We start from the raw sequence: 20067 nt of genomic DNA on the forward strand, positions 1-20067 counted from the left end.
GAAACTCACTAGGTAACTCTGCAACAATTGCAGTCTCATAGCCTATGGTGCTGTCAGCTCTTAGAGAAACTATTATAACTATCTGCCACCCCCGTATAATGTGTTTTATATTCTGTACCTCACTTTGCAATATGTCCATGGGCCTATTCCAGTTCGGTCATCATCTGTACTGTTCCCAGACTTTTCTAATTGGAAAAAAAATTCAAAGTGTCTAATTTTAACTAAATTGTGCCTCCTGTGAAATGCAAATAGGAAGACTGTCAGGTTGCACATGGCAGAACTATGAGGGCACTTTTATTCTTTTAATTATTTCATTTAATGATATGATTATCATTTTCAGTCATTTATAATTTCTTTTTGTAGCCTCTCTTTCTCTACCTTGCTTTGCAATCTGTCCACGATCCTCTTCAAGTCCCTGAGAAATACATAGAACCATACTCCTTCATCCACAATGAAAATAGACGCAAATATGCTGGAATGGTATCTATTATGGATGAAGCTGTAGGAAATGTCACTACAGCCCTGAAGAGGCATGGACTTTGGGACAACACTGTTTTCATCTTCTCTACAGGTAAGGCTGAATAAATAGGTACAGGTACACACCATCAATTTTCTCTAATACATTAAGCTAAGCATACAATATACTAAAGCAGTCAACAAGCTATCCTATATAAATGCAAAAGAGTGAGAGAATTTTCTTGACTCAACTATATAACACTCAATATACTTTTATCCTTCATTTCTAAATTAATTTTGTATTGAAAAATCATAAAAATGAGGGATGAACAGTTTCTCCCTCTCTTGTTACCCTACTCTGCTCCACATTCTTCTTTGACTGCCTTCTGATTTAAGATGAAGAATGTATAACATTGATTGTGAAATTTGGTTTTTACATCGCTTCCCCACCCCAGCACTCTATGGATGCGCACATTCATTGATTCAGTCAGTGAGATCACATTAAGATATTTTTTGCAAAGTGATTGAATCAATGGACATATGTGCTGGTGTGCATCAGTAGCCTACATAGAAAATGAAGGCATAACTGAAAACTGTTAAATTGCTAGTGCAATCAAAATCAGAAAAATGATGGATTACTAATACATCGTTGTCATTTCAGGAATAAGATCCAAATATTTTGAGCTGCAAACTCCAGGGAAAATTTGGCAAGCATAGTATATTTTATGGGATTTTTGCAGTACCTTGCACACTTGCAAGTGTTCAATGGAGCATTCTAGAATTATGACTGTATCAATGAGACCATAAAACTAAGTGTGTAACTTTCCCCAATATGACGTTTGGAGATACCCAATTTGTTTTGCTTTGTTGCATCTCTGATGTGATAGGACAATTTGCAGCATTTTGAAGCACTTACACTGATGAATACTACAATAATTAATCCTACTTGTAGCTGAAATTGCCGTTCAGACTGGCAGTTTCTGATGGCTGCTTCACAAATGACATTCTCCTTACGCGGGTTTAGGGGAAAATGCACACTTCCATGTATAATGGCACACAGATCGCAAAAGACATTTCTATTTTATTGTATGTATATGGACTGATAACTTGATGTCAAGCTTGCAGCTGCTTTATACTGAGTCAGACCTTTCGTCTGTTAAGTTCATCATTTCCTGCCGTGACTGGCAGTGTCTCTCCAGCATCTCAGGGACTTCCACATCACCTGCTATCTGTTTTTTGTTAACTGGAGATGATGGGCGTTGAACTCTGGAGCTTCTGAATGCAAAGCAGATACTCTGCCCTAGTATAACATGCCAAAAAAAAACCCATCCTCTCTGTTCACGTAATATGGTCTGGCCTAAATGTATTCTGAAACTATGCTAGTTGGAAAGCAAACTTACAATTCAGTTTAAAAGGCTCTTGTTAAATAGGCAACAATACTCCAGGTACTCTTTAGGATAGCTAACAGCAACTCCAAACAAAGTATGGCTGTTGATTATGATTATTAATGTACTACATCAGAAGATTATACAATTCAATACTACTACTACTACTACTACTACTACTACTTCATTTCTTTTGTCTAATCGGGGAATTTTTTTTCAAACCATCATGCAGTGGTATTTCTTTCCATTCTGGTGTTTTCCTGTCATACTTCTGGTTTAAAATCTTAACTGGAAACAGTAATAGCGTTTGATACCTGATGATGGTGATGTTCCATTACCATCTGCATAAGGTAGAAATTCAACAAATTCAGCTGTTCAAGGTGCAAAAATACTGTGGCATAAACTGTGCCTGTTGTGTCTGTTAAGTACCACAAGAGGGTACTGCAACATATGAAGTGGAATTTCTGTGTTGTGAAATGTGTGTATCTTTCTAGAATTACATTTGCCCCAAGGAATCATTTATTTCTCTTAGTGTTAAGGTGTAGCATTCTTTTCACTTTCCTTCTCAAACTCAGTTACAATTATCCTTTAAAGTTCAACAAAACAAAACTTCTCTCCTATTGGCATTTGGTTCCAGTTGATTGTGTTCCTATTTGCTATTCTAGGCACTTTTGGGGATGTACTTGGTACTGCTGATATGTATAGGATTGTACTTAGTTATCTTCTGCCCGCACCAGATCTAATACTTCCCACACCCATGATACGTACATTATCTCAAGTCATTCTTATTACCTATGTCAAAGTTAGCCAATATCATTATCCCCGTATTGCAGAAGATTAGGGAGAATAATGTGGTGAATAGTGGCTGGCCCTAAAGGCTGAGGTGAGATATAAAACCACCTCTGCTGGATCCTTAAACCACTAAAATGGTATCCAAAGATTCACTGAGAGCACTTCATAATTCATGATACCATCTGTACACCGGTTTCATGGACAGTAAGACAGCAGGATGCAAAGAATGGCTCCAGTTAGGGACTATTACAGACATCCCAAAGTTCACACCTGAGGAACTTTTGAAAACATCAGAAGATATAACAACCACAACAACAATGCCCTTCAGGACAACTTAATGCCCATTCAAAGCACTTTACAAAGTATGTTATTATTCTACTCACGACAATCACCCTGTGAGGTGTGTGGGGCTGAGAGAGCTCCGAGAAGCTGTGACTTACCCAGGGTCACCCAGCTGGCTTCAAGCGGAGGAATGGGGAATCAAACCCAGCTCTCTAGATTAGAGTCCTGCTACTCTTAACACTACATCAAACTGGCTCTCTACCTGTCTGAGCCATTCACAGAAATGTAATTTTCTTCTACTGGAACATTTTTATTCCATTTTATAATTGTTCTTGTTATGTGCTAGATTTCCATTTCATTTGCTGTTAGATGAACATTGGTTAATACATTTTATTTATTTAATAAAATAAAGCCACAGCCTTTTCTTGTGGCTGAAGGCAGCTTACAAGTCACCATTAAAACATTACAATTTTAAAATAATAGAATAAAACCCCACATACACCCCTCCCTGCAAGAGATGCCTGCAGTTTATACCCCATTAAAAGCCCTGGCAAATAAAATGGTCTTGCAGTACATCCTGAAAGTTTCTAAAGACAGTGCCTCCCTTGCCTCGTCAGGGAACCTGGTCCACAAAGCAGGCGCTGCAATGGCTCTGGCAGCCTGAAGACTGAAATAAGCACACAGGGATGTACTGTGGGAAATGGTCTATTAGATGGGTCCTAGACCTTGAAAGGGTTTAAAGGTTGTAACCAGCACCTTGAATTGGGCTCAGAAACTGACGGCCGATGTAGCTGTTTTAAAACAGGCAAGTTGTGTTCTTATTGGCTACCCCCTGTCAGTAACGGGGATGCTACTTTCTCAATCATCTGCAGCTTCTGGAATGTCTTCATGGGCAGCTTAATGTAGTGCACATTGCAGTAATTCAACTGTGAGTTTAGAAAAGCATGGATCGTCATGGCCAGATTGAATGAGTCTAAGGATCAAACCAGACAGTAAATGAGAGACTCATCAGGTTGGGGGGGGGGGTGGCCAACCTGATTTGCAGTCACATAAGTTTGGGAAATTAACATTCCCGAGCACTCCACGGCCCACATTAGCTCAGGAGTACATACTGGGGAGATGAGAGGCTTGGCCTTTCCTTCTACGCCATTTCCCCAAGCCTGTTTGCCCCATTGTGGGGATCCATGTGCTTCGGTCAGCACACATGGAGCCCCCCATGAGAATAGGGCCCCTCATGCCATCTCAGCTCAGGAAAATGGTGAGGGAAGGAAGTCTGAAGCCCCTCCTCACCCTGTGCCAGGCTCCGAAGCATTTGGGAATGCTAGTTCCCCAAATGCACATGTGACTGCCAGTAGGTCAGGGGCCTCTGACACAATAAATATAACATGTATTGTCTAGTTTGGCTCTAAGAAAGGAAAGAGTTGGTGAACCAAATGCAGTTGGTAGAAGGCATTCTTGTCCACTGTATCGACCTGCTTTTCAAAAAGCACCTTGGGCTTTTAAACCGCCCTGCAGAAAGCCAGCTCCATTGCATTTGAGACAAATTGTCCTCTTCCTCAAATTAGCCTTTCCAACCAGCATCACCTCTGGCTTCTCTAGATTCAGCTTGTTCTGCCTTATCTGTTTAACTACAGCCTCAAAGCACCAGCAAGGATGCATCTGGAGGCTTGGATAATGACATACAGAGCTGAATATCCGCATGGAGCCCTACAATTAGCAGTCCTGCCATTAGAGAGAATGTTCATTGTTCTACAATTCTGTGCAACCAAATCAAAGAACAAATGAAATTTAATAGTAAAATGGGAAGGACCTTTTGGGTTCAAACAGAGGCCACAGTTCTTAGATTAATGTGTAGGCCTTTGTTGTAGTTAATGTGCAACATTATTTTGCCCCAGATCTGGTTTTTTTATACAGACAGCTGTAGAAATGTTCTCTCTCTCTCTCTGATTTTTTCCTTTGACTTTGTCATAGCGTTAAATCCTCCAGTGCAGAAGTTCAAGGGTCCTGTTCAATGGGAATGTCAGAGGTCAGAACAGAACTAGTTTGACTGAGCTATGAACTGATTCTTTCATAGAGGCTGTGTAGTTGTAGTAAATACTATTATTTCTTTCCTTTCATAAGCTTGGGAAGGGCTCAGTCACACAATTTAAAAAACCCCTAATAATGCAAAATAAATGACATGCCTCTTTTGCTATCTTTGGCGCTTGGTTCTAAACACTTCGTCCAAGCTTAAGTCTACAAAAATAGCTGCAGGAGTGGCTTGTGGGCTTGCCCCCTACTTAAATTCAGTTCACAGCCTCATGCCTTTTAAATAAGTAAATGTTTCAGACATTGCATATTGGCACTACTCTCTATAATTCCTGACATACGAAGTCTCCCTGTTACCACTCTAAATATAGATAGCTAAACTGAAAATGTCAAACTTGTTTCCTCTTACCATAAAGGGATTTCAGATGTCACACACTTTTTACTGCGCATTTATTGATGTTGATGTACTTGCATGCCTTTTTGTATTTTTTTGTGCCTATGTAACTTCTTTATACTGAATTAGATCACTGGTCTAGCTTAGGGAGGCCAGGTTTCCTGCTGACCCTGCCTCCTTTTTAGTTGCTGGCTTCCACTTGACAGGAGGAAAAAATTGCCAGAAAGCTGGTTTCACAGCTGTGGTGCAACATCACTTCCAGAAAATACCCAGAAGTGACATCACATCACTGATGTGGTATTGAGATATGAGGTTACTTTCAGGCACTCACCATTCTCCCTGTCCCTGCCCACTTCTTCTCCCTCCAGTTGCCAGTCAGCAACCCTAGGACTCTAGCTATCTCAGTACCGTCAGTGCAGATTGGTACTAGTTTCCCAAAGTGTCTTTCCCTGCCTCTAATTCTAAACCATGGAATCTGCATGTTTTCATGTAGTAATTTGGTCTTTTTCATATTTGGTATTTAATTAAAGCTATAATGAATTAGGAAGATGCTTTCATAGAGGCTGTGTAGGGAAAGGTAGTGTCTGAATATGTCAGCTTTGGATCTGCTATCTGAAAAAAGGGTTTGACAAAAAGGGAAAGACTCAATGTCAGTTTGTAGCAAGCAGGTGAGAAGTAAAGGAGCCTTCAGTAGGAGCAGGGGTGTGCGATCCAGCTTTTATAGCTGGATTTATGGTGATTCAGCAAAATCTGGCTATGCCTATTCACAACAGATAATCTTGGATCTGATCCAGAGATCTGGATCCAAATAGCCAGATTAATTTGGGTTAAAGGTAAAGGTGCAAGCACTGAGTCATTAGTGACCCATGGGGGGATGTTGCATCACAACGTTTCCTTGGCAGGCTTCTGTTATGGGGTGGTTTGCCCTTGCCTTAATTCAATTTAATCCAGCAAACTCAGCTTCAGCCTATTGACTGTCTGCTTCATGGCCTCTTTGAGGTTTTCTCATCCTTTCCCCAGCAGCGGAGGTAGAGGAGGAAGGGGGGAGTGAGTGGCCCATTGTGGGAGAGAGCTTGGATGTCTGGCCAGTTGGGATTCTCTGATGGGAGAGAGCATTTTTCAAATCTGCAAGGAGATTAAAGCAGCCTGGCTCAGAACACAGACTCCATTTTGAGTCAGAGGGAGACTGGAGAGACCATGCTGCTTGAGTGCTTAACTTCTGGCTGCTCTCTGCCTTGGATTCACTGCCTGGCCTGCCTAAATCTCTTGGATTGCTGTCTGCCTGGACTGGAAGATGACCTGAGGATTTCTACCTGGTTTGAAAGTCAAACTCATTGCTTTTTCCTGTCTTTTGGGGGAGATGGGGTTGGACTGGTGTTTAGGAGGAATAGGATAAGGTGGGAGAGGGGACAAGTTTTTTCTTACAGTTTATCTTTAATAATTGCTTTGATGTTGGAGGGGGTGCTTTGGCTTGCTGCATAGTGGTTGACTGTGTATCAGCACTCTGCTAGTTCAGATCCTGCTACTATCATGAGCTCAGCAGGTGGCCTTGGGTAAGCTGGTCTGTGAGTGACACCGATTCTGTACAGCTTGCAACAATGTCTATTGTTTCAGTTCAGTTTTGGTGAAATTTGCAAGTTTGACATGATTCTCTGGTTTGACATTGGTCCTCTTGCTTCACTTTGGTTCTGGGATGGTTCTTGGATGGGTCTGTTGGGTTTTCTCTTGGCTTAGCTTCCATTAGGGACTGTGCCTTTGGCCAGTGGCTGCCTTTCCCCTCTGTGTTTTTGCCTGAGAGCTAGTTTGAAAATTTTCCCACCATAGAAACAATGGAAAATGGCTGTGGGCACTTTCTTCAGGAGCCCATAGAATTGAACTCCAGGGTTCAGTCTTCCTGAAACTTGGGAGAGGGGATCTTTAGTGGACAGGAAAGAGTAGGTTCCCTGCAAATTTATGAAGTTTGATTGAAAAATTCTTCCCCATCTCCCTGGATAGTTTTCACCATAGGGAATAATGGCTGGACAAATTTGAGATTCTTTAATTTTGCTCAACCAGATTGAAGAATCTGGATTTCAGGGATACCAATTTTTTTGTTGTTGTTAATTTGTTTTCCTGAAACCTGGATCCAGGTCAACCAAGGATTTTTTGTTTTTTTACTGCACACCCCTAGCTTTCAGTGGCAGGCTACAAACTATCCTCAGAACATCTAGCATATGCAGAAAACAATGTGCAGGAGAGAGTCCTTGAAGCTGTAGCTAGCCGCCACAGGGGAAAACATGGATGTGTCTGTCTGATTTCCCTGGAGAACAAATAATAGCTGCAGTGTGTGTTGGGGAGGGGGGGGGATGGGACTTGATACTGTGCACATTCATAAGCAATCTGTTCAGCAACCCCTAGTTACTTCAAAAGAGCAGCACCTGTTAGGTTTATTAAGTCCCTGTGGGATCTTGTGCTTATGGCCCTTTTATTGTATTTTGCACACAAACACGTTAAGTGTTGTCAATCTTCTCCTTGCCCACTCTTTCAGGAAAAGCCACTTTGCAAAGATTATTTGGATCAGAAATATGAAGGAAAAAGGCTAGGCCTCCCTTCCTACCATTACTTCACTCTCCACTCTGAAGTCTGATAGACGCATGTTTCAACTAGGCTGCTACACCTGCCACACGGCTACAAGAGTGATACTAGTACTCCTGTGCTAGGGATCTCTGCCATGCCAGCATTACTGATGGAATGGTTAAGGGTACAACCATTTAAATGAGGCACTGGGCATATGCTCAACAGTATGGGCCATGTTTTTTTTATTTTGCCAGTATCATGTTTTAAGTCTGGCCTAAAGTACCCTTCTCACTACCTGCCAAAAAAAAGTGGTTGGGGTTTGATAACATCCACTTGTATTTGATAAATTAAATGTGTTTATTTAGAAGTATGCTCCACTGAAATGGAACTTTCATTTATTTCTTTACTTAATTTATACCTTTCTTCTCAATGGGGAACTAAAGCGGCTTACATCATTCTCCTCTTCTCCATTTTATTTTCACTGCAGCTCTGTGTGGTAGGTTAGGCTGATAGTCTCCCAACAAGCGTCCATCCACCACTAGAACTTTTTATTAAAGATTTAGATCATAATCATGATAAAATTACCTATTTCTGACCATCCCCCCTGCAATAAGACAATCCCATTAGCATGAAATTTGGCATACCTTTTACACATCCCAGTTTTTCATTTGTACGAAAGAGCTTTAGGTGTTCTGCGTAATTTCACAGAAGCTGTAAGTGGTAGGGAGTGAAACAGTGAAATGTTAAGACTTGCTGCAAACCTGCTGAGAATTTTTTAAAGCAACAGATTATTTGCTAGTTAATTAATAGCCTGTCTTCTTCTTGACATGGAACAAGCTTATCTGTCACCACTCCAAATGCTGATTGTGTTTTAGTTTGATTAATCAAGTCTCCTGGGTTAGTTTTTTTAAAGCTAGATTTCATTGGTTCATGCCTCATTCAAAAACTGTATCACAAACAAGAAAAGTTAAAGCTGCTCACCTCTTTTTTCTCTTTGGCATTCAGTAAGATGATACAATTTATCCGAATAAATCAGAGTACCATTTAGGGCTGCTTCTCTCGACTCCCCCACCCCACCCAAGATGGCTGTAGAAAGAAAAACCCTTGTAAGAATATTGCTTTGCTATGTATTGTTCCATGCACAGATGTTTGGGTGCTTGAAAGTAGCAATATGGGGGACATAGCTGGGGCGAGGGTGGGGTTTATGTTGGTAATTGCTCTGGCATAAAGGCATGCACTGTTGGCAATTAGAGCATAGTATCACAAAGTTAAGCTCTTGTGGCTATCTGGAATTTTCTGTTTCCAAAACCCACATATTTGCTGGCACACATGCATGCCTTGGACAGCCAGAGGTTGGGAATGTTCTCACTGGATCCATGAAAAAAGCCTTGATTGGATGTGCAAGAGACACCAGCATGTGCAAAATACTTGTGAAGTAAAAGGGAAGGCCTTTCATATCCCTGCTGATGATGATCATGTATAGATTTGCTCTGCAGAATTGTTTCTTCGTGTTCTCTAGCTAGCCACCTGCTCTACAGACCTCTCAAAACTTTGCCAAACTGCAAAGATTTTATCTAAAATAAAATCTTTTTTAGGTTGTGCCATCCTAATGCACTTCAGAGCTGGAAGAGTGCTAAATCTAGTCCAGACTCCTGCTGTGTAGGTTATCTCCCAGGGCTACAAGCATATTCTGGTATTTTGACGGAACTTTCAAGTCTGGAACTTAACTTGCATTTGAGACTCTGAATGATTTTATTTCACCTGATTCTTGTATGTTGCTGAGCTCATCTTATACCATCCTCAGTAATTCCTCCATGTCCTAAAAATAGCTGCAGACTGTTCATGCATTTTAAAAGACAATAACGAGTTGGCTAAATAAGGAATGAACATTAATTCTCAAGCCCTGTACTTTGTTTTTATAGATGATTCATATAAGCTGCTCCTTGGTAGAATTCCGTGCCAGCCATATCTATGCATTATACTCTATGAGCAGTGCAGAATTGCTTAAAGAAGCACATTTGTTGAGTGGGAATATGAATGACATCCCTAAGCAATGCAGGTGCCTAAATAAATACTAAGGAAGCATCCCTCATTTTAATTTAATACCTTGGTTTGAAAACTTGGACAATGACAGGTACTGTTGTAAAAGCACCTTGACATTTCTCACTAACACCCAAGAATATCATCACATTTACAAATCAATACTGTGAATAAAAATATGGAAAATGATTACTTTTGGCCTGTTAACCACTAGAGAGTTCCCTTCACAGATAATAGGCTGTGTCTTGTCTAAAGACTGTGTTTACCATAACAAGCAGAACTTTGAGTGTGAACCAAACAATCTGTGCTTCTTCTTTTTTTTTTGAGATATTGACTCTATATAACGCCTGACTTTCCTAGCATGGCAAACAAAAATAGTTTACTGTTAATCCCTGCTGTGCCGTGAAGCCTGCTGAGTGATCTTGGTCAGTTGTTATGACCACTTAACCACAGGGTTATTGTGAAGAGGAGATCCATGTATGTTATCCAATTGCAAGTCAATGATCTGTGGCCAGCTGGTTTGGATGTTACAGAAAAACCAGGGTTTGCTAGGAAGTAAGGAGCTAAGAAAAGACTTTGAACTTGTTGGCAGAGAGGAATGAGCCTGAAGCTTAAGACTGGTTGTCCTAACTGGACTGTTGGGTCAGCTGTTCTTGCTTGCTGATGGTGGGAAGGACATGAGGCACAGGTTCACTTTTGTCTCTCACTGAACATATAACCTGCATCCTGGGGCCATTTTAAACCCTGAGATGTACTTCTGTCACATCTTCCATTATTTATAATTGGCCACTTGGATGATTTCCGAAATTCTGGTAGTTCTGTTTTTCTGATGCTTTAAAGCTCTTCATCATGTATGGTCAGAAAGAAAGGTCGTTTCAGATAATAAGTTTTGGCTAAATAATGGAAAACCCCGTGTATACCACTTTGAGCTCCATGGAGGAAGAATAGGGATGAAATGTGGTAAATAATACATGTGATGTGTTAGAAAGCCTTATAAATCTCCTCTTACTCAGTGAATTTTCCATTCAGCTTTGTTGGATAAAAACTGCTGGCTTTGCTAAATGAAAACGTTTTAAAGTGTTTCCTTGACATCATGAAGTGAGGCTAAGGAATGGCGAGATCAGAAATATTGTCAGGGTGTTATAAATCTGGGGATCATTTATGTGTCATTGGGACACATTTCCATCTTGTTTCTATAGCTCTTTTAAAAGTTGAGAAGCTCATGGTTCTAATGAGGACACAAAGACTCATGGGCCTTGTACCATTAAGAAACTTGACCATATGCTTATATCCCCATTTATTTCAGTGGGACATAAGTGTACTATGCTTACCTAAGACTGTCCATGTAAAAGCAAGCCTCAAATTGTCTACACAACCTTTACAAATTGTGTAAGCCTGTTATTTGAGCTCCATCCCAGCAACATCCCTTAATTCACACTTTATTCTGGAGCTGTGTACACAAATTATGTTTGGATTTAGATTTGACTTTCTTTTTTAAAAAAACCCTTGTCAGCTGGACTGAGGCAAGGAGTGGTGAGCTGCTGCTAGAAGGTAGGGGGTCTATTTGTCTTTCTGCCTTGCCTTCCTAGCTGCTGTGTGAGAAGCTGAGGGAGAGTGAGTTCTTGTAGCTTGCTAGAGAGTGGTTCTGTTTAAGTTCTGTTTGGGGCTGTTTGAGTTTTGGGGGTGGTTGGGGCTGAGTGAGTTGCTGTCGATTGCTGTTGATTACAAGCCCTGCCTCCTACTGTGCTGGGCTCTGCAGTGATTGCTAGGAAGTGACTCTTTGAAACAAAAGGCTCCTCCTCGCCAAAGGCAGAGCTGAAACAGTTGAGCTGTTTTGGGAAGTCAACATGGTTTTGTCCCCAGTAAATCTTGTCAGACCAACCTGGTTTCCTTCTTTGATCGAGTGACAAGCTTACTGGATCGTGGGAACTCTGTCAACGTGATTTACCTGGATTTCAGCAAAGCTTTTGATAAGGTTCCCCATGACATTCTAATGGATACATTTGAAGACTGCGGAGTATAGGACAGTTCGGTGGATAGAGAACTGGTTAGAGGACTGCACCCAAAGAGTGGTGGTCAATGGTGTTTCATCAGATTGGAGGGAGGTGTCCAGTGGGGTGCCGCAGGGCTCGTTGGGCCCGGTACTTTTCAATATTTTTATCAGTGATCTGGATGAAGGGGTAAATGGGCTACTCATTAAATTTTCTGATTATACCAAATTGGGAGGAGTGGCAAACACCCAAGAAGATAAAGTTAAAATTGAACAAGACCTGAATACTCTGGAGAAGTGGGTGGTTGTGAACAGGATGCAATTCAACATAGATAAATGCACAGTATTACATCTGGGCCACAAAAATGTGAAGCACAAATACTGGAGGGAGGATATACTTCTGAGTAGTAGTGTATGCGAAAGAGATCTTGGGGTAAGAGTGGACTGTAAACTAATATGGCAAAAAAGGCAAACTCAGTCTTGGGTTGTATCAAAAGGGCCATTGCATCGAAATCACAGGAGGTCATAGTCCCTCTCTATACTGCTTTGGTCAGGCCGCACTTGGAGTACTGTCTGCAGTTCTGGAGGCCTCACTTCAAAAAGGATGTGGACAAAATTGAGAGGGTGCAGAAGAGATTGACGAGGATGATCAGGGGTCTGGAGACTGAGCTACGAGGAAAGGCTGAGGGCCTTGGGAATGTTTAGTTTGGAGAAGAGGAGATTGAGGGGGGACATGATTGCTGTCTTTAAATATTTGAAAGGCTGTCATTTGGAGGAGGGCAAGGAGCTGTTCCAGTTGGCAGCAGAAGATAGGACTCGAAACAATGGGCTTAGATTACATGCAGAAAGGTACCGGCTGGATATTAGGAAAAACTTTTTCACGGTCAGAGTAGTTCAAAGGTGGAATCAGCTGCCTAGGGAGGTGGTAAGCTCCCCTTCACTGGCAGTTTTCAAGAAGAGGCTGGATAAATATTTGTCAGGGATGCTTTAGGCTCATCCTGCATTGGGCAGGAGGTTGGACTAAAAGGTCTGTATGGCCCCTTCCAACTCTGTGGTTTTATTTGGTTTCAAAGGCCAACATATTTCCACATGTAATTCTTCTGTCTCCTTACCAATTGGGATAAACATGTCAGGGACTATGTCCCACACTGAAGGGATTTTTACTTTCAGCTATCAGACAGAGGAAGGGTGCCCATTCCAGAGGCAGGTAATTTTCTTTCTTGTCGACTTGTGTAGGAGAAAGCAAAGCAGCCCAGCTTACTGAAGTCAGAGAGAAGCTTTCTCTCTGCTTTTTAAAAACATTGGACCCTTCTCCCACTTCACATGCAAGTGAGCAGATTTGTAAACATCACAACAATCCACCACATTTGCTTGACTTAACTGCAATTCAAGAAGATACCTAAAAAAAAAAACACCCGAATCCTGAATTGATAATCTTTTCAGAGATAGTATAAATCTTTTATCACTAATCACTCTCACATCTTTCTGTGTGTGTTTACTCTTTACCTTGGGGTAGGAAAGACTTACGCCTGTATCCCTTACGTGTGGAGGGCTGGTGGGTTGCTTATTGTTAGAGGCAAGGCCTCTGCCTCTGCCCCTCCCCCACTCATGCATCCTTGGATGAGAAAATAGCTCATGTCCAGCATGCCTCAGAAAGAAAGCCCTCCCAAGATCTGGAATTGGGGCAAAGATTTGCGGGGGGGTGGGGAAGCATTCCAGTTCACAGCAAGCAAATAGGCAACCTGTTCTTGGAAAATAGGGAAATTTAACATAAAAGACGAAAATTATTTTTAAACAGTGATGCTTGAGAAGGCATGTGGCTCTTTGACATGTTCTGGGTACTGCTTGCCAATGTGCTGCCTACTCCGTGTTCCAGGAAAGTGAGCAAGGCCATTACCTGATGGGCCTTGTAGATGGCAGGTGGTTTGCACCTGGAAACAGCTGCCTACAGAGGAATGGAAGAACAGGTAAGTGGTGAGTCTCTGTGAGCTTTGTGCCAGGGATGGAAGTAAGTGCCTATCCTCTCCAACTACCCCCCCCACTCCCCGCACTTTCATCCAAACACCTGACACTGCTACCAAAACAGCCAGCCAGGGAAACAACAAGCTGACTACAGTTGGACGAATGGTTCTACTCTTGCCTCCATAACCACCCAGTTTTCTTCTAGGAGATTTGGCAAAGTCATTGTCTTCCCTGAGCTGCTGTGCAGAAAGGCAGAAAGGGAAGACCTTCCCCTCCAAACAATAAGGGCTGGCTAAAGCTTCAACAATAGTAGAGAGAAGCAGCCCAACATGCTCAGAAGTAATATGGTAATTTAAAATGTTATAGCTATGTATTTAATATTTATAGTTCTACCTTCTGTTATCACATACAGTAGTCATGTAGCTCTTTTGTATAATGATAATTGCGAATGTGTGAGTGAGGTACTGAATACCACTGTTTTAAAAGTGTGGTGGAATATATACAGATATTTTGTTATTCCAAAATACAATAAACAATATCCATTTTTCTGCAGATCAATCTGTATAAGCAGAAAAGTTTCTTTGAACCTTATTGAAATAAATTTTTTAATCAAAAAAGCAGTTCTGTATATATGACTCAACCAGTCTGAAACAGAAGATCTATCTTCTTCTAGTTAACAGTGGTAGACATTTTTGCTGCGGTTAATAATTTAAAACTAGTCCACAATCAGTTTCTTCAACAATTGTCCTTGAATAATGTAACAAAATAATGTTGGGATCAGAAGGAGTATTGTTACTCAGAATTTTGTTCAGCAGTGATGGTAAAAAGTGCTGTCAACCCCTGCTGGAGTTTTCAAGGCATGAGACTAAAAGAGGTGGTTTGCCATTGCTTGCCTCTCCATAGCAACTTTCATCATCTTTGGACTAACCAAGGACAGCCCTGCTTAGCTTCTGAGATCTGACAGGATTGAGCTTGCCTGGGTTATCTAGGTCAGGGTACATTCTGTAGTACTTGATATTAAAAAGGCTTAATTTTAGAACAAGTGCAAAAAACACACAGAAATAAATCCACAGAAGAGGACTGACATCTCCTACAATCATCAGCTAGATTTCTGTATGCACAGGCAGGTCTGTATGGTGTTGGATACCAATGTGCGCAGTATTTAGAAGGTTCTTCTTTAGCTCCCCAGATACCAATCTCACTAACATGGACAATCCTGTTTGGCACAAATAATAGGCTGGTTTCCATAAACAAAACATAGTGCTGCTTTCCAGATAAACAAGCACGTATTGTATAAAACCAAGTTAGAGTCTAATAAAAAGATGCGACGATTTTCAATGCTTTTGTGTTATATTAAAAAATCAGATACTGAAAAAAGGACAGTTTAGTTTTTGTTTTTGTCAGGCTGGCTCTTCTCAGGGAATTCTCAAACATGAAATGGTTAAAAACGTTTTGCCCTAGGTCTGCAGGAAAAGAAATTGATTTGGGAAACAGATGGGGGGGGGGAATGTCTGATTGCCCAACAAGTCATAGTTCACACTAAATAAAGTCAATTTTTTGGTTAGCAACCTATATTTTTCAGATACGGTGCTATAATTAACAGCTGCTCTTGATTTGTGAGTTATTGCAGGGGCAAATGAGGAAAAATTCATTTGAAATATCCCTGACACTGAGTTACAGCCATGACACTCATGCCACTAATGCTGAAATGCTTAATCCTTTGTTTGTATTGTTGGTGTTCCTGGGTTGGTTTGGGGAGCTTAGATGCTGTCCGGTTTTCATTGGCTGCAGGGATTGTTATTGGAATGGCTGACAGCTGTCTGCCAGGCTGTCTGCAGAGCCTTCCTGTGCTGCTCTGCTTCACAGAGCTATTGTTCGCATGGAGCCTCCCCCCCCTCCCCTCCTCCCCCTTGAAGCTTTCCCAGCCATATCCTGATATGGGTAAACCGCTTAAATTAGCTCCAGATTGTTCTGTTTATTTTGTAAAAGATAAGCGACAAAGTAGAGCCACAGCCTTCCACCTCAAGTAAACTGAGAAGAAAAGAGAGGTGAGCCAGGTAATTTAGACAGCAGAAGGTTCCCAAATAAAAACACAGGGAAGAATTAATCTGCATAGATTATCTCTTCTCACCCTGATAATGAAGCTATGGCAGATTTTATTCTTCAGAGTAAATAACAGCAAGGGCTACGATGAAGTTGTGTTATTAAAAGGAAATGGAGACAGTGCCCTTGTATAGTTGGCAGCTTTACCAGGAGTCTTTCACATTTCTTCAAATACTTGATTCTTAAATTACGGGGAAATTTCCTGTTGTAAATAATGATGTTTAGAGGTTCCTCTTTCTCATGAATTAACCTTGGTAATCTTTCTTACCACTCCCTAGGTGTTTGAAACAGTATTTTTCCTTTAGAGAGCAGTGTGTACCATTTGGTTCTTTGAAGTTGCTGCATGACATTTGTGTAAATGCAACAACAGTGGCCTAATTTCTTTTGAAGACATTGTAAAGCTATGTCTTGATTAGGTCCTTAGCTTACTTTTTAAAAAATCAGATGAGTAGGTCCTGTTCTGAAAGAACGTGCTGCTTCAAAAGGCACAAGGCTATACTGCATTCCAAGTAAACTTCCTTAACTGTATAAAATGCACCAGTGTTCTAACTACGTTTTAGCCAAGTAGCTGACTCTTAGAATTCAGTATTTCATTCAAGAGACAGAAAGTATTGGCTACATTCCTTGCATTGGCTACTTCCCTGAGCAATGCTGAAAGTTCCGGGGCAGTGCTTTACCTGGGTTCGTTTCCTTTGGAGGAAAGAGTACTGGAGATTTATAGGCTTGGATATGGTGATGTGCAGGTAGATGCATAAACAAACTTGGCACCATTCTTCTTGCATGAGGTCTTGTGCAATACTTAGCAAATTTTTCTCTGCTTATTATAGTGCTTTCAGATTGATTGCACAAAATCTTGCATAAGCTGAAACGCAAGTGGGAATATAGTAAAGTTGTCTTAACACAAGTTGCTATTGCAGTCATTCCCTTGCATTGCCACTTATTCAAGGGTTGTAGCACAAGCTGCAGTTTTGCACTGGAGCCCACTTGGGGTGTTTTTGTACTATTTGTAGCATTAAAAAGCACATAGGTAGAGCTCCTACAGTGCAACAGATCCACTCTCCCACATCAGATCCCAATGAGAGAGAACTTTGCAGCCCTAATGGTGCTCCATCCAACTTACAACAGTGGTTCTGGTTTTCTCTTGTGTCCCTTTCAGACTCAAAATTGTGCTTCTTTTCACACAGATGAATGCCCCTTCAACTCAGTTCTCCTGGGATTGAGAGCCAAACTAGACATTATATGTGACCCAAGTCAGGACATGGGTGCCCAGGTCACTGTCACACAACTCATATGAAGTGTATTTACTCACCTTGAAAGCACTCTTCTGGGCTCCAGAGGGCTCTGAGGGGTAGAAGGGGCTTCTGGCTGCCTTCCAACAAATTTTTTGCCAACAGAAACAGCTGTGGAGGGGACAATTTGCCCCCTCTATGGAGCCAGAGAAAGGGGCAAACACGCTGCCCTCCGTGGCTATTTCCAATGGCAACAATGGTGGAATGAAAGGTGGAAGCCCCTTCCCCCACAGTACGTTAGTAAGCCCATTTCATATGAGTTGCTTTGTGTGACAGTGGGATGGGTTGGGCATCTGTATCCTGACTAATTTCATATGTAACATCTAGTTTGTGTCTAAGCCACAATGTTCAGAGACCAAGCCCATAACATTTCTAAATAAGCTTACATGGAAGTGAATTCCACAGCAATGAATGGGCCTTACTTCCAAGAAAATAGCTTTTGAAGAATTGTGTACATGTGTGTGGAAGTTAGTTTTACAGAGATGGTTATGCGTACAGTTTGTGTCTGTTTGTACATCTTCTAGAATTACCTACTTGGCTTGTTTTCCTGTCCTCTTGGCTGTTTAGAAACTAGTTAGATGGTTGGATCTAACTAGTTTTTCTACTGGCAAAAGAGAGAGGACTCCCCTTTGACCACAGGAAAGGCTACAGTGGTGATTGTAGGACCCACATGGTGGGTCTTCATGTGATGGGGTGCAGTGGAGAGGGAATCAGGAGAAATTAGGCAGTAGGGTCCAGTCCAGTGTATTCAGCACTGAGGAACATGTGTGATTTATTGATAATACGTAATGTCGATGTTAAGCCTAACTGTTTTCTGTCATAGGAGAATATGAAAGAATATTTTTGAGGAGGGATTCCTTGCTTTAAAAAATGTACAACTGCATTTCATTTGAAACTTGCCAAAACAAGGTATTCTTACCTTATTTAATCTTCACAGGGGGAAAAAAATCAGCTCTCTAAGTTAACTTGGCTACTATTCCTCTGCTCTGAACATTGTGTGCACATAACTTTAACTGAATTACAATCATCTGACAGAACTCATGCGTCAGCAACTCTTGCTCCGAAGCAGAAGAGATCAATTTTGTATTACTTCCATTACAGCATTTATAGAATAAATTATTATTTAGCATGATTCTCTATTTAAACAGTTAAGTTAGAATAAGCAAATATTTTCATTCATTCCACACGTTAGCGTAGCATTCAACTCATAGCCACTTCAGAATTTGAAGGGAACTGAGGGATATTCAGTATAATCTCTTGCACCCAGGACAGAGTCTCTGTACTCAATAAGATACATATGTAAGGATTTACAGTTGTAAAACCTGTAGGTTTGTCATGTCTGTGTACAGCCATGCCATGGTTGTCTGTTTGTTATATTGCTTGTGCCATAATATGCTGAAGCTACTGCATTATTACTAAATTGATGTGTAACTGATCATCTGTAACCATATTGCAGACGTTACTTCCTTAGGACCCAGAAAGGGCCTCTCCTGTTATCTTAGAGAAATATGCGAGTCTCAGCTAGCCGTGGCCTTGGTGTGTCTAGATGCCAGTTTTCAGTCCTTTTCCCAGATGCTGGGAATTATGTATTGTATACCCAACGCATAGTCATAACTGAATAGATTCTCACAGAACTCTTGTAGACTCACACACCAAAACTTTCACTGTCATTTGAAGCATGGGAAAATCAACTATAACATAGATTGCTTGATTTGAATTGTCACTTCTGTCAAGCTCCGTGATGGAGAACAGACCTGAACTGCATAGATCCTAATAAAGCTATTACTGCTGGAACAAACATGTGTTCACTGTGGATGGGCTTAAGGGGTGCCAGGGACTGACATTTTGACAGAAGTCCTGTTTTCTTATTCTTTTGCTCTCTGGACCCTGCTTCTGGGACTATCTACCGACATCATGTTGTTTGAGACGGATCTGGAAGTGATGGGGCTAGAGAGACTATCAATATTATTCGGATCACCTTCCTTACTGACATTGGAGGATGAGGACATTATAATTAACCTGATTCCTGACCTCCCGGAGGAGGGGGAAGAACCCAAGAAACCACACGATGTAGGGGTGATGGACAGGACTCCCGTGGTCGGAGGTTGTGGGGAAAAGCATAAAAGCAGTTAGCCCCTAAACAATCCTCCGAAAGGGAGACCTCGTTGGACAATAAGCTTGAATGGAGAAGAGAGCTCATCACAAAGGCAGGAGACTGAGACAGGAAGTGAACTGGAGCTACCATCTTCCTCGGCATCAGCCCCCCACAGCCTTGAGGAACTTGGTGACTTGGGCGTAATAGGGGGCGACCCGAGAGATTCGTTGTGGAATTTGTTCCCTGAACTTAGGGGAACTGATGGGAGAATTACTGTACCCAAATCACAGGAACTAAAGCTTATGCAAGCGGAATTGGATGAATTCCGCCGAGACATGGGACAGTTATTACAGGACCTGCAACACATGGTGTGTAAATCAGCCATAACTAAGAACCAGCCCTTACAGTGAGGGTAACAACTGGTGAGACCGCTCCATACCCTACAGAGGGAATGCTTGCGCCCCCAAAATCGCAGAGCAGTCTACCGACCCCGGGCTCAGTCGGGGGGATGGCTGGCCCACCAACTGGGCTGCTACGAGGAACACCAGGGGTGTTAGCAACTCCGCTTCAAGTTGGCTTACTGATAACCAGGAGCAGTGGGAGCCAAATCACTGTCCAACCCCAAAGGGAATCGTCCATAAGATTTTCCTTTCCCAATTTGAAGACCCTCTGGGGGAGGAAAGGGCTAGAACCAA

General features: G+C 41.6%; 1 protein-coding gene across 1 annotated transcript in view; it reads left to right on the forward strand.

Moving 5' to 3' along the window:
- Positions 1 to 20067, forward strand: part of ARSB (arylsulfatase B) — an 84812-nt gene that overhangs the window by 15357 nt on the left and 49388 nt on the right. Inside the window, exon 4 of the mRNA XM_054987419.1 lies at positions 364 to 571. Coding sequence (XP_054843394.1) covers positions 364 to 571 — 208 coding nt within the window. The remainder of the gene's footprint in view (positions 1 to 363; positions 572 to 20067) is intronic.

The sequence above is a fragment of the Eublepharis macularius genome, chromosome 8, assembly GCF_028583425.1.
Source record: "Eublepharis macularius isolate TG4126 chromosome 8, MPM_Emac_v1.0, whole genome shotgun sequence".
NCBI classification, from domain to species: Eukaryota; Metazoa; Chordata; class Lepidosauria; order Squamata; family Eublepharidae; genus Eublepharis; species Eublepharis macularius.